The sequence below is a fragment of the Gobius niger genome (genome assembly GCF_951799975.1).
Source record: "Gobius niger genome assembly, chromosome: 11".
NCBI classification, from domain to species: domain Eukaryota; kingdom Metazoa; phylum Chordata; class Actinopteri; order Gobiiformes; family Gobiidae; genus Gobius; species Gobius niger.
In genome coordinates, this window is record NC_136862.1 from 632088 (window position 1) to 646765 (window position 14678).

The 14678-nt window shown below is 47.5% G+C and overlaps 1 protein-coding gene across 3 annotated transcripts in view; it reads right to left on the reverse strand.

Moving 5' to 3' along the window:
* The window catches only part of LOC306970925 (glutamate receptor 4-like), a 146150-nt gene that overhangs the window by 72003 nt on the left and 59469 nt on the right, over nucleotides 1–14678 (reverse strand). For all 3 annotated transcript variants that reach the window (XM_079567008.1, XM_079567007.1, XM_079567009.1), the window contains exons 3-5: nucleotides 14007–14246; nucleotides 2483–2667; nucleotides 598–651 (exon numbers count right to left, since the gene is read on the reverse strand). In XM_079567008.1, coding sequence (XP_079423134.1) covers nucleotides 598–651; nucleotides 2483–2667; nucleotides 14007–14246 — 479 coding nt within the window. The remainder of the gene's footprint in view (nucleotides 1–597; nucleotides 652–2482; nucleotides 2668–14006; nucleotides 14247–14678) is intronic.

A 14678-nucleotide genomic window follows, 5' to 3' on the forward strand; every position in this document is an offset into this window, starting at 1 on the left:
GAATCAGTGCAATATTTAAACATGTCATTGTGAAGATTAGGCATGTTTTCTGTTTCCAGGTGAAAGCTTATATGTTCAGAGACAGATTTGGCCCAAAACCTGAAAACTGAAAAAAATGAGTTTTGCCTGTAGTGTCTCCCCTTTAAGCCGTCGACTGGACTGGGTTTGGTCGAGTCGATGATGTTTCACTTCTTCTTGGCTCTAGTGGTCAGACTGTGACACTGCAGCATTGAATAGAGCTTCTGGCCTTTATTTGTTCCTGTATGTCACTGAGATGTTCCTGTGTGTTGTATGATGTTCCTGTATGTTGTAGAGATGTTCCTGTGTGTTGTAGGATGTTCCTGTATGTTGTATGATGTTCCTGTATGTTGTAGGATGTTCCTGTAGGTTGTAGGATGTTCCTGTAGGTTGTAGGATGTTCCTGTAGGTTGTATGATGTTCCTGTATGTTGTAGAGCTGTTCCTGTATGTTGTAGGATGTTCCTGTAGGTTGTAGGATGTTCCTGTAGGTTGTAGGATGTTCCTGTAGGTTGTATGATGTTCCTGTATGTTGTAGAGCTGTTCCTGTATGTCACTGAGATGTTCCTGTGTGACTCACCAGGTTGGCCATGATGTAGTGATATCCTTTGACGTGTTTCCCGACGCTGACGATCTGTGGAGGAGACAGACAGGTTAGCTCCGCTCTTCACGCTCTTCACGCTCTTCACGCTCCACATCTGCCGACTAATCCCACAGGACAGCGGCTAATCAGGAGCGAGGGGCGTGCAGGTGATGTCACCGCCTGCCCCGCCCTGAGCCCCCGCGTTCATGAGCTCTTCCTCCAAACCAGGAGATTCATCAGAAAGTCGGGGAGACCAGGGCGATTTAACTCGGTTCTTTGTAGAGCTCTCTGCTCGTCAGGCTGGACAAGCCGGTGAAGAGGGCGGGGTCAGAGGTCAGAGGTCAGGGGTCACTGGACTCTCTCGAGGCAGTGGTTGAAGTGCATGGGGAGAAAGGTCCAGGAGATAATACACCCGATTAGAAGAACTTCATCAGAATCTATCTCTACATGACATACGTGAGTCTTTGTGTCATGTCTAATAACATGACAGAAAAGCCTCATGAGGACCAGAGAAAACTGATCCAATTACTGGAAAATTAGGAATTTGGGAATAAAAAATTCCTAAAAACTGTGATAATGAAGATGTAAAGTGTTTCCTGGATCTGTGAGACTTCTGTGGTGAAGCTCAGTGTCCTTCAGGAGAGAGAAGCTAAACATAAAGAACTCTGTGTTCCTCCTGAGGCCAGAGGAGCAAAGAGATAAATAAACACACTGACCCTCCCCGACTTTCATCTCTATGGAGACATGAGGCTGTAGGAGAAACACCCAGGCCATCAGAGATGTGCCACACAGAGACCCAGGACACTCAGATACACTCAGAGCAGGAACATCTCACACATGGATCTGCTCAGGAGAGTCTAGGGCTAAAAACAGAAAAAATGCTACTTTTGGAAAAAGCAACGATCACAAAACCGTTCCTGAAGAAATCCTGGAGTCACGTGTCACGGGTTTGCTTTAAAAGATCATTCTTCACTGTTCCCCATGAAAATCTGTCTGACCTTCGACCTCCTGGTTTAAAGAGACAGTACCTGCTCCAGCGTGTTCCTCCTGGTTAAAGAGACAGTACCTGCTCCAGCATGTTCCTCCTGGTTTAAAGAGACAGTACCTGCTCCAGCGTGTTCCTCCTGGTTAAAGAGACAGTACCTGCTCCAGCATGTTCCTCCTGGTTTAAAGAGACAGTACCTGCTCCAGCATGTTCCTCCTGGTTAAAGAGACAGTACCTGCTCCAGCATGTTCCTCCTGGTTTAAAGAGACAGTACCTGCTCCAGCGTGTTCCTCCTGGTTAAAGAGACAGTACCTGCTCCAGCATGTTCCTCCTGGTTTAAAGAGACAGTACCTGCTCCAGCATGTTCCTCCTGGTTTAAAGATACAGTACCTGCTCCAGCATGTTCCTCCTGGTTTAAAGAGACAGTACCTGCTCCAGCATGTTCCTCCTGGTTTAAAGAGACAGTACCTGCTCCAGCATGTTCCTCCTGGTTTAAAGAGACAGTACCTGCTCCAGCGTGTTCCTCCTGGTTTAAAGATACAGTACCTGCTCCAGCATGTTCCTCCTGGTTTAAAGAGACAGTACCTGCTCCAGCGTGTTCCTCCTGGTTTAAAGAGACAGTACCTGCTCCAGCGTGTTCCTCCTGGTTTAAAGAGACAGTACCTGCTCCAGCATGTTCCTCCTGGTTTAAAGAGACAGTACCTGCTCCAGCATGTTCCTCCTGGTTTAAAGAGACAGTACCTGCTCCAGCGTGTTCCTCCTGGTTTAAAGATACAGTACCTGCTCCAGCGTGTTCCTCCTGGTTTAAAGAGACAGTACCTGCTCCAGCATGTTCCTCCTGGTTTAAAGAGACAGTACCTGCTCCAGCGTGTTCCTCCTGGTTTAAAAAGACAGTACCTGCTCCAGCATGTTCTGCAGCCGCTCCGCCTCCAGGTCGATCACGAACTTCTTCTCCTGCCGCCGGTCCAGGTCCTCCAGGAGCCGCCGGTAGTTGGCGTCGTTGAAGTTCTCCACACAGATGGCGCTGACCTGCCAGTTGTTCTGCCCCGCCTTCTCCATGATGGCCTGGAGGATGGCGTAGCCTGGAGAGAGGAGGACACGAGGGTTACGGGCCGAGGCTCACTGAGGAAACACCTCAGACTGAGGGCGATGCATCGTCTACAAGAGAAGATACCAACAACTCATGGTCACAAGTGAATCTAAGAAGCCTTTTCAAAACATAAACGACGACAGAAAGGGTTAGAGACACTGAGGAGACACTGAGGAGACTCTGAGGAGACTCTGAGGAGACACTGAGGAGACACTGAGGAGACACTGAGGAGACACTGAGGAGACACTGAAGAGACACTGAAGAGACACTGAGGAGACTCTGAGGAGACACTGAGGAGACACTGAGGAGACTCTGAGGAGACTCTGAGGAGACACTGAGGAGACACAGAGGAGACACTGAGGAGACACTGAGGAGACACTGAGGAGACTCTGAGGAGACACTGAGGAGACTCTGAGGAGACACTGAGGAGACTCTGAGGAGACACTGAGGAGACACTGAGGAGACACTGAGGAGACACTGAGGAGACTCTGAGGAGACACTGAGGAGACTCTGAGGAGACACTGAGGAGACTCTGAGGAGACTCTGGGGAGACACTGAGGAGACACTGAGGAGAGACTGAGGAGACACTGAGGAGACTCTGAGGAGACACTGAGGAGACTCTGAGGAGACTCTGGGGAGACACTGAGGAGACACTGAGGAGAGACTGAGGAGACACTGAGGAGACTCTGAGGAGACTCTGGGGAGACACTGAGGAGACACTGAGGAGAGACTGAGGAGACTCTGAGGAGACACTGAGGAGACACTGAGGAGACTCTGAGGAGACACTGAGGAGACACTGAGGAGACACTGAGGAGACTCTGAGGAGACTCTGAGGAGACTCTGAGGAGACACTGAGGAGACACTGAGGAGACACTGAGGAGACGCTGAGGAGACACTGAGGAGAGTCTGAGGAGACTCTGAGGAGACTCTGAGGAGACTCTGAGGAGACTCTGAGGAGACACTGAGGAGACTCTGAGGAGACACTGAGGAGACACTGAGGAGACGCTGAGGAGAGACTGAGGAGAGACTGAGGAGACACTGAGGAGACTCTGAGGAGACTCTGGGGAGACACTGAGGAGACACTGAGGAGAGACTGAGGAGACACTGAGGAGACTCTGAGGAGACTCTGGGGAGACACTGAGGAGACACTGAGGAGACACTGAGGAGACTCTGAGGAGACACTGAGGAGACTCTGAGGAGACACAGAGGAGACACTGAGGAGACACTGAGGAGACTCTGAGGAGACACTGAGGAGACTCTGAGGAGACACTGAGGAGACACTGAGGAGACACTGAGGAGACACTGAGGAGACACTGAGGAGACTCTGAGGAGACACTGAGGAGACTCTGAGGAGACTCTGAGGAGACACTGAGGAGACACTGAGGAGACTCTGAGGAGACTCTGAGGAGACACTGAGGAGACTCTGAGGAGACACCGAGGAGACACAGAGGAGACACTGAGGAGACACTGAGGAGACACTGAGGAGACTCTGAGGAGACACTGAGGAGACACTGAGGAGACACTGAGGAGACACTGAGGAGACTCTGAGGAGACACTGAGGAGACACCGAGGAGACTCTGAGGAGACTCTGAGGAGACTCTGAGGAGACTCTGAGGAGACACTGAGGAGACACTGAGGAGACACTGAGGAGACACTGAGGAGACACTGAGGAGACACTGAGGAGACTCTGAGGAGACACTGAGGAGACACTGAGGAGACACTGAGGAGACTCTGAGGAGACACTGAGGAGACTCTGAGGAGACACTGAGGAGACACTGAGGAGAGACTGAGGAGACTCTGAGGAGACACTGAGGAGACACTGAGGAGACTCTGAGGAGACACTGAGGAGACACTGAGGAGACACTGAGGAGAGACTGAGGAGACTCTGAGGAGACACTGAGGAGACACTGAGGAGACTCTGAGGAGACACTGAGGAGACACTGAGGAGACTCTGAGGAGACACTGAGGAGACTCTGAGGAGACTCTGAGGAGACTCTGAGGAGACACTGATCCTCGTGTTCTGGAACAAAGCCTCACCTTCCTCAAACAGACACATTTAAAAAGACGCCTCCTCGTTGTTGCACACATTATTCCACACTGGCCTCGTTTACGGCGGAGCTGGAGCCAGATCGAACGCCGCACTCGGCCCTGACGCCGCGCTCGGCCCTGCCGCTCGGTGCCAGGGCCGAGCGCGGCGTCAGCGGAGTCTGGCACGAGCGCGGCGTCAGGGCCGAGCGCGGCGTCAGCTGAGTCTGGCACGAGTAAACACGGCGCCGCTTGGCAGACGGCGGCTTTGTGGAAAGAGAAACAGGGAAACTCGCAGACTCAGCGGGTTTTTGTTTAACGAGTGCAGCGTGGAGCCGCCATTATCACGCCATCAACTCCATCACCCTCATCACCGACATCATCAAAAATCAATCATTTCTACACCGCGTTCCAAATTATTTTGCAAATGACATTTTTCTCTGATTTCCTAAACTGTCGACTGAACGAGAGTCAGTCTAATGTTCACGTCTGTGACTGAGGATCATTTAAATGTGGCTGAAAAAACCTCCAGTGAAAACAGGATTTATGTCAAAAATAAATATAGTAAAAACCTCAAAATCCACTGTTCCAGATGATTCTGCAACTCATCGTTTCAATACATTTTAAAGCTTGTAATTAACTGAAAATGGTCCTTTGTTGAAGTTGCAGCATATTTACTGAAATCAAAAACATCTAGGACATAGGAGCTTCTTTGAGCAGCTTCAAAATTCTTAAATCCATTAAACTTGTGAGTTTTTGGACAGTTTCTGCTTGGATTTGTTTGCAGGATGTTAGAATAGCCTCCCAGAGCTGCTGTTTGGATGAAAACTGCCTCCCACCCTCAGAGAAGGTTTACTTGAGGCTCCAAAGGTTCTCAATAGGGCTGAGGTCAGGGGAGGAGGGGGTCCACATCATGAGTTTCTCTCCTTTTGTGCCCATAGCAGCCAGTGATGCAGAGGTTTTCTTTACAGCAGGACATGGGGCGATGTCATGATGAAGATGAAGACAGTGGTCAGTCAGAAAGAGGTCATTTTATGCACAACTGCAGCCTCTGGAGGGTCCGACACCTTCATGTTCAGAGACTCCAGCTTTGTAGCATCTGTTCTCTTAATCTGATGTGTTTGTCTGGCAGAAACCGTCCTCATTGTGCCTTTATCTGCACAAACCCGAGTGTCTGAATCATCCACAAATCTCTCTCAGTTCGATGATTACGCTTCATCTTTACTGAAATATCGAAAGTTTTCATACCTAGACCAAGACATTCAACTATTTCACGCTTTTCTTCAGCAGAGAGATCCCTTTTTCTTTCCCATATTGCTTGAAAATGATGATCTGCTTAATAAAGTGGAACATCCTTTTTCAGTAGTTTTTCTCTTAACCTGAAACTGATCATCCCAGACTGAGGTTAATGTCAGTGATTCAAACTGAGACACAAAACCATCCATGAGTTTCATTATTGTTTTAGTTTTTTTTACCTTTTTGACACGACAATAATATAATGATTAATTACAAAACTAAACCAGATCTGAAGCCCATCAGAGCAGATCTGTGTCTGAACTGAAACCTGGAACAGTCCATTATTCAGATTGTGTGGCCGACATTGACACGTCCTCCGCACTGTGGCTTTAAACCCGTGTTTGCAGAGAGAATGTGAAGCGTGTGATTGGTTTGTTCACGTTTGTAAACCGTCAGCTCTGGCTCCGGCCTCTGCCAAGTCTGTCCCGACCGAGAGTCAACAGTGTCTGTGCAGCTGCAAACATCTGTCTGAACATCAGCCTGGACATCAGCCCGAACATCAGCCCGAACATCAGCCCGAACATCAGCCCGAACATCAGCCTGAACATCAGCCTGAACATCAGCCTGAACATCTGTCTGAACATCAGCCCGAACATCAGCCTGAACATCAGCCTGAACATCAGCCTGAACATCTGTCTGAACATCAGCCCGAACATCAGCCCGAACATCAGCCTGAACATCAGCCTGAACATCTGTCTGAACATCAGCCCGAACATCAGCCCGAACATCAGCCCGAACATCAGCCTGAACATCAGCCTGAACATCAGCCTGAACATCTGTCTGAACATCAGCCTGAACATCAGCCCGAACATCAGCCCGAACATCAGCCCGAACATCAGCCTGAACATCAGCCTGAACATCAGCCTGAACATCAGCCTGAACATCTGTCTGAACATCAGCCTGAACATCAGCCCGAACATCAGCCCGAACATCAGTCTGAACATCAGCCTGAACATCAGCCTGAACATCAGCCTGAACATCTGTCTGAACATCAGCCTGAACATCAGCCTGAACATCAGCCTGAACATCAGCCTGAACATCAGCCTGAACATCAGCCCGAACATCAGCCTGAACATCAGCCCGAACATCAGCCCGAACATCAGCCTGAACATCAGCCTGAACATCTGTCTGAACATCAGCCTGAACATCAGCCTGAACATCTGTCTGAACATCAGCCTGAACATCAGCCTGAACATCAGCCCGAACATCAGCCCGAACATCAGCCTGAACATCAGCCCGAACATCAGCCCGAACATCAGCCTGAACATCAGCCTGAACATCAGCCTGAACATCAGCCTGAACATCAGCCCGAACATCAGTCTGAACATCATTTTTCTCAGTGACCGACTTCGTTTTGTCTCGTCTCCTCTGAAAACAAACTCAAAACAAACTCAAAACAAACTCGAAAAAAACTCGAAACAAACTAGAAACAAACTAGAAACAAACTAGAAACAAACTAGAAACAAACTAGAAACAAACTCAAAACAAACTCAAAACAAACTAGAAACAAACTAGAAACAAACTAGAAACAAACTCAAAACAAACTAGAAACAAACTCAAAACAAACTGACCGAGCGAAAGCTTGTCGTGTTTAAAGGAATAGGCCACCGTTTTTACACACTGAGATATGTTCTTACCTAACCTTAGTGGAGTTAATATCTCCCCGTCTGGTCTTTGTCCGTGCGCTCACACATACGCAGCCTCTCCCACATGTCACATAGCTCCAAAAAAGCTCACGATAGAAGCTACCAAGCTCTTCCACGTGTTCCCTATTTAAATAAAGTTACGTGAAGTGTTTTCATGCGAAGTATATTTACACAGAAATGTAACATGTGGATTTTATAAGCAGATAAAAAGGGGAACTATATTGTGAGGCGTAATGATACAGGAGCAGTAACTCCTAAAGACTTCCCCGCTCACTTCCGTCAGTAGAAGCTGCGTGACTTGTAGAGCAGCAGAGAACAGTTGAAGAAGCGTGGATAACTTGTGAACGATGCCTTTTACGTGCATCGTGCCGGGCTGTGATAACAAGCAGAAAGTATATAGTGTAGTAATGTTTCACACATTTCCAACGACACAGGACTCAGGAGCTCCACCATGAGGTAGGAATGTGCAGCACTTTCCCAAAATATATTTTCTGCTTGTTGTAAAAGGCTCTGTACAAGTCACGCAGCTTCTACTGACGGAAGTGAGCGGGGAAGTCTTTAGGAGTTACTGCTCCTGTATCATTACGCCTCACAATATAGTTCCCCTTTTTATCTGCTTATAAAATCCACATGTTACATTTCTGTGTAAATATACTTGGCATGAAAACACTTCACGTAACTTTATTTAAATAGGGAACACGTGGAAGAGCTTGGTAGCTTCTATCGTGAGCTTTTTTGGAGCTATGTGACATGTGGGAGAGGCTGCGTATGTGTGAGCGCACGGACAAAGACCAGACGGGGATATATTAACTCAGCTAAGGTTAGGTAAGAGCATATCTCAGTATGTAAAAACGGTGGCCTATTCCTTTAAGCCTTTGTAATAAAACAGACTGAAAGGTTCTGCAGGAGAAGGTTTAGAGTCTGCACATGTGTCTGTAGCCGCTGCTGTCTCCCACAGAGGAAATGACCATATTAGGATCACAGCCTCTCCTGCTACACGTGGATACCCAGCAGTGACTGAAGCGTGGGAAAGATAAACCTCGGGCTGGAGGTAAAGGAGGTAAAGGAGGTCAAGGAGGTAAACAGAGCGTTTCCTCGTCGTGTTTTCCTGAGGAGCAGATGTCGCCGTAAACGTCCCGTCTGGAGGCCCCTCGCCGTCTGGCCTCGGTCCCGGAGCCTCTAATTAGCGCCTGAACCTGCTGCCGCCGCCGCCGCCGCACGCCGCGCAGCAGAGGGCGGCCATGTTGGCGCTCCCTGCTCCGCCCGGCCATGTGACCCATGATTTATGCTCTTTCATCAGTCGTTTAAAGCGACACAGATGCTCTTCCACCACAGGGGGCGCCGTCCCGCACACGGATCTGCAGGTCAGATGTTCCGGCATGGAGGATCTGAGTAACATTACACCGCGTTACAAATGATTATGCAAATTGGATTTTTGTGTCAAAAAGGTAAAAAAAAAAACAATAATAATGAAACTCATGGATGGTTTTGTGTCTCAGTTTGAATCACTGACATTAATCTCAGAGACCTGGGATGATCAGTTTCAGGTTAAGCCCAGTTAAGGGAAAAACTACTGAAAAAGGATGTTCCACTTTATTAAGCAGATCATCATTTCCAAGCAATATGGGAAAGAAAAAGGATCTGCTGCTGATGAAAAGTGTGAAATAGTTGAATGCCTTGGTCTAGGTGTGAAAACCTTCGATATTTCATGAAAGATGAAGCGTAATCATCGAACTGAGAGAGATTTGTGGATGATTCAGACACACTCGGGTTTGTGCAGATAAAGGCACAATGAGGACGGTTTCTGCCAGACAAACACATCAGATTAAGAGAACAGCAGCTACAAATTATTTATGGTATTTGAAGTTGATGAACAGAAACGGCTGCAGTGGCTCAGAAATACATGAGTCTTGTTCACTGATGAGGCCGTGTGACCCTGGATGGTCAGATGGATGGAGGAGAAGGCCACAATGTCCCAACAAGGCTGTGACGTCAGTAAGGAGGGGGCGGAGTCAGTAAGGAGGGGGCGGAGTCATGTTTTAGGATCCCTGAAGGTGTGAAAAAGACCTCTTTCTGACTGACCACTGTCTTCCTCTTCATCATGACATCGCCCCATGTCCTGCTGTAAAGAAAACCTCTGCATCACTGGCTGCTATGGGCATAAAAGGAGAGAAACTCATGATGTGGACCCCCTCCTCCCCTGACCTCAGCCCTATTGAGAACCTTTGGAGCCTCAAGTAAAACATCTATGAGGGTGGGAGGCAGTTTTCATCCAAACAGCAGCTCTGGGAGGTTATTCTAACATCCTGCAAAGAAATCCAAGCAGAAACTGTCCAAAAACTCACAAGTTTAATGGATTTAAGGATTTTGAAGCTGCTCAAAGAAGCTCCTCTGGTAAAATATAACTTGACCTGTTAATATGTTTTGATTGAAATATCTTTTGATTTCAGTAAATATGACCTCACTGCAAATTCCCACAACTTGGCAAGATTTTAAATCTTATTTTTAGTCATGCTAGATTATTTCACTAACTTTTAGAGTTATTCACTTATTTTAAGCCATGGACTTTGCATTATAGCCTTATTTTTAGCACTTTATTATTTGTCTTATTTAGTTCAGAAATCTTAAATCCGTTTTTTTAGGAGTTAAAATAAGATATTGTTTATTTCAACGTCGAAAATCTTGATTAGAGATTTTTGGAGCGTAAAAAAAGACTTAATTCAAGGACTCAAAATGAGTGTTTGGCTCCGTGAAAGGCAGGCAGTCAGGAGAAACCTAAAACTACTGCAATATATTATTTTCATAGGGTTGGCCCTGATGTGCATTCTTTATTTTGTTCTGTTTAGTGTCTCAGCACAAAAGGCACATTTCATTCACTAGTTTTACAGAAAAGTCTGAGTGTGTATTGGATGATCAGACAGGAGTCTAAAAGTAATATGCTCATAATAAGTATATTTTACTTATAGTTGAATCTAAAAATAAGTTTTCTGAGCTTTAAATAAGTCTTGGGAGTGCTTTTTTGTACTGCTTGTTTCAGGATTTTGATGTCTTATTTTAAGATTTCTCACGAAGTAAAATGAACTTGCTGCAGGGACAGATCATTTGACTAGTTTTAAGTATTTTTATCTTGAAATGCTGGTATTTTATCTTGTTTTTAGCTCCCTCTTGTTTGCAGTGCTCCTATTGCTGCAAATTCAACAAACGAGCATTTTCAGTTCATTACAAGCTTTAAAAAGTATTGAAACGATGGTGGATTTTGAGGTTTTTACTATATTTATTTTTGTAAAAATCCTGTTTTCACTGGGAGGTTTTTCCACCACATTTAAATGATCCTCGACCAGTTACAGACTTGAAAATGATGCTGACTCTCATTTGAGTCGACAATTTAGAAAATCTTAGAAAAATGTGATTTGCAGAATCATTTGGAGCGGGGTAAGTTTGCAAAGTGAGAGGAGCTCTGATCATCGTGTCAGGCCCGTGGGTTTGATCACAGTGCCGGGACAGTGCATGTGAATGAACATATGGGACTCATGCATGTAAACGCGCCGCTCTGGATCCGACTGTTTAGAGCAGGAGGAGGCAACGTCAGGCCCAGGGGCCAAATCCGGCCCTCCAGCACAGAACCTCTGGCCCTCGAGATGATTTAGAGAAACATTATGACACAAATCAGAGAGGACTTGTATCAGATAAATGTAGAAATACTGTCAATGCACCTAATTAGGTCAACACTGGCATTTGAAAGAAATGCACGGGGAAAAGAATCATCATTTAAGGAAGAAATGATATAAATCTACTTGATTTACGAGATTAAAGTAGATTTGTCCTGGTCTTAGATGAGATCAAACCTCTATAGTCGTTATTCTCTTAATTCAGATCATTTTGTGTCATTTCACGTTTGTCTGATTTGAAGTGGGTTTTATTCTTGTTCCATTTGTATCTTGGATTAGTTCATTTATCAAATTCAAAATGGTCATGAGACGGTCATGTTTCCAGAGTTGTGCTTTACTTTGGGCTGATAATCATCGCCTTCGGCCCTCGGTCTGTTTACGATAAAGAAAACCTCCCCTGGTTTAGAGCTGAGTCGGTTCTTCAGACAGAACTCGATTAAAAGACACAGATCAGCAGAACGGAGCTCCTTCCTGAGGTTCTGGAGACATCGGCCTTTTATCGACCGTCAGGCGAGATTGAAAACACCAAAATATCGGCCCGATATATCGGCCGGGCCCTCCAGTCCCAGCCCTGCTCTTCGCGGTCGAGCGTGAAGCGTCTCGTCCTGTATCTGCTGCTCCCGTCGCTCGGCCGTGTCCCGCTCTGATAACGCCGCGGGGGAGGGGGGAGGGGGGAGGGGGGAGAGGGGGAGGGGGGGGGGGAGAGGGGGGGGGAGAGCGGGGAGGGGGGGGAGGCACGTGACCAGAGGGAACAGCCACAACACATGAGACACGAGAGGAGCTGGACTTTACTCCATAAAGGTCTCAGTGTAACAGTAGATTCTAAACATAAATACAGAAGGGAAGCAGAGGGGAGGAGCCTGCAGCCCGGTACAGACGACAGACTGTGAGAAACCTTCTGACTGGAGCTGGTTTAGTTCAGCCTGTTCTGCTCCTGAAGTCTTTGTAAACGATGCAGGAGCGATACTTCTGAGGGCAGGACATTGGTCATTTCAGTCGTTAAACCTTCATAAAGCTGCTTGTTTAATATCATTTATATGGAAAATAAATAATGTTACTTTAATAATGTCAGTTTAGAAGCTCATGTTCCTCTGAGTCTCTGAGTCTCTGCAGCTGAAGCTCATGTTCCTCTGAGTCTCTGAGTCTCTGCAGCTGAAGCTCATGTTCCTCTGAGTCTCTGCAGCTGAAGCTCATGTTCCTCTGAGTCTCTGCAGCTGAAGCTCATGTTCCTCTGAGTCTCTGCAGCTGAAGCTCATGTTCCTCTGAGTCTCTGCAGCTGAAGCTCATGTTCCTCTGAGTCTCTGCAGCTCAGGGACGTGTTCCTCTGATATTTGCTCTGATATTTGCTCTGATATTTGCTCTGATATTTGCTCGGCTGCGTCAGCCTGTGGCCTGTAGGAGCTGAGTCACGTCAGAGAGATTTAAAGTAAAGCGTTGGTCTGGACTGGTCTCGGCGTCACCGACCCCGAGCGCCAGGACGAGCCGTGAATCAGCCGTGCCTCCAGAGGTTCCACCAGAAACCAGGATCTCTGCAGAGACGGGTCCCGATCGTCTCTGCTTTTCAGATGTAAATAAATCCTACAAACTCAGACGCTTCAACAAACACCTCTCAATAAGATCATGAGGCTGAGAAGATCACAGGCCACCTCAGGCCTCTGAGAACAATACTCAAGGGCGTGGCTTTAAAGGAACAGGCCACCGTTTTTACACACTGAGATATGTTCTTACCTAACCTTAGTCGAGTTAATATCTCCCCGTCTGGTCTTTGTCCGTGCGCTCACACATACGCAGCCTCTCCCACATGTCACATAGCTCCAAAAAAGCTCACGATAGAAGCTACCAAGCTCTTCCACGTGTTCCCTATTTAAATAAAGTTAGTAACTCCTAAAGGACTTCCCCGCTCACTTCCGTCAGTAGAAGCTGCGTGACTTGTACAGAGCCTTTTATAACAAGCAGAAAATATATTTTGGGAAAGTGCTGCACATTCCTGCCTCATGGTGGAGCTCCTGAGTCCTGTGTCGTTGGAAATCTGTAAACATTACTACACTATATACTTTCTGCTTGTTATCACAGCCCGGCACGATGCACGTAAAAGGCATCGTTCACAAGTTATCCACGCTTCTTCAACTGTTCTCTGCTGCTCTACAAGTCACGCGTCTACTGACGGAAGTGAGCGGAGGAAGTCTTTAGGAGTTACTGCTCCTGTATCCTTATGCCTCACAATATAGTCCCCCCTTTTTATCTGCTTATAAAATCCACATGTTACATTTCTGTGTAAATATACTTCACATGAAAACACTTCACGTAACTTTATTCAAATAGGGAACACGTGGAAGAGCTTGGTAGCTTTCTATCGTGAGCTTTTTTGGAGCTATGTGACATGTGGGAGAGGCTGCGTATGTTGTGAGCGCACGGACAAAGACCAGACGGGGATATATTAACTCGGCTAAGGCTAGGTAAGAACATATCTCAGTATGTAAAAACGGTGGCCTGTTCCTTTAAAAAGGGACGTGGCATTAAAAGGGCCAGGACCAGCTGCTTCTTCTCTGTTTCTGAAAACCAGACCACAAATGAAGTCTTTCTCTAAGTGAAGTTGTGGGTAAAGCTGCTCTTTCACCCGAGCTGAAAGAGCAGGGTCTGGGTCAGGCTCAGGGTCAGGGGCTCAGGGCTCAGGCTGCAGCGGCGCGGGCACTGACCTCGGTCGGTGTCGTACAGGAACACGAACTTGCTCCAGTCGTAGTGGTCCAGCAGCGACAGCAGGGGCCCCCGGATGGACGGCCTCAGCTGCAGGGTGAACTGACTGTCCCCCTCCGTGGGGAAGCTGGCCGTGATGAGCGAGATGTGCAGGGCGCCGCAGAACGACGTCAGCGTGTGCACCGAGCGCTTGTCGTACAGGCCGAAGATGGCGAAGACGCCGCGGGAGTACTGCGAGCAGACTGTAGGGGGCAGAAGAGAGAGGAGGTTAGTGTGGGAGCAGGTCATGGGTGGGGAGAACCTCCTAAAGCATCAGTTCCTCTGGGGGAGAGTAACTAAAGTCAGTGGTTAACGAGAGTCTGGGACCGTGAGGTTGGGCAGCGTTTTCATCGACAGCCAGAGATATTTCTGGATCGGACACTGTGGCGATTAAAGAGCCGAGCACTTCACTCACGCCCCAGTGCCAAGATCCTCTCTCTCCTTTGTCACAGGGACCGTTTCCAAACCTACACCAGGTCCACAGACACTGAAGCTCCTCCTTTACCAGCGAGGGGGGGCCGCGAGTCAACACATCACACAGTTAAACAGGCTCATTCTGACACATGTACATGTATGATGTATGTTCATCTGCACTGTCCCTGTAACATGTACATGTATGATGTATGTTCCTGTAA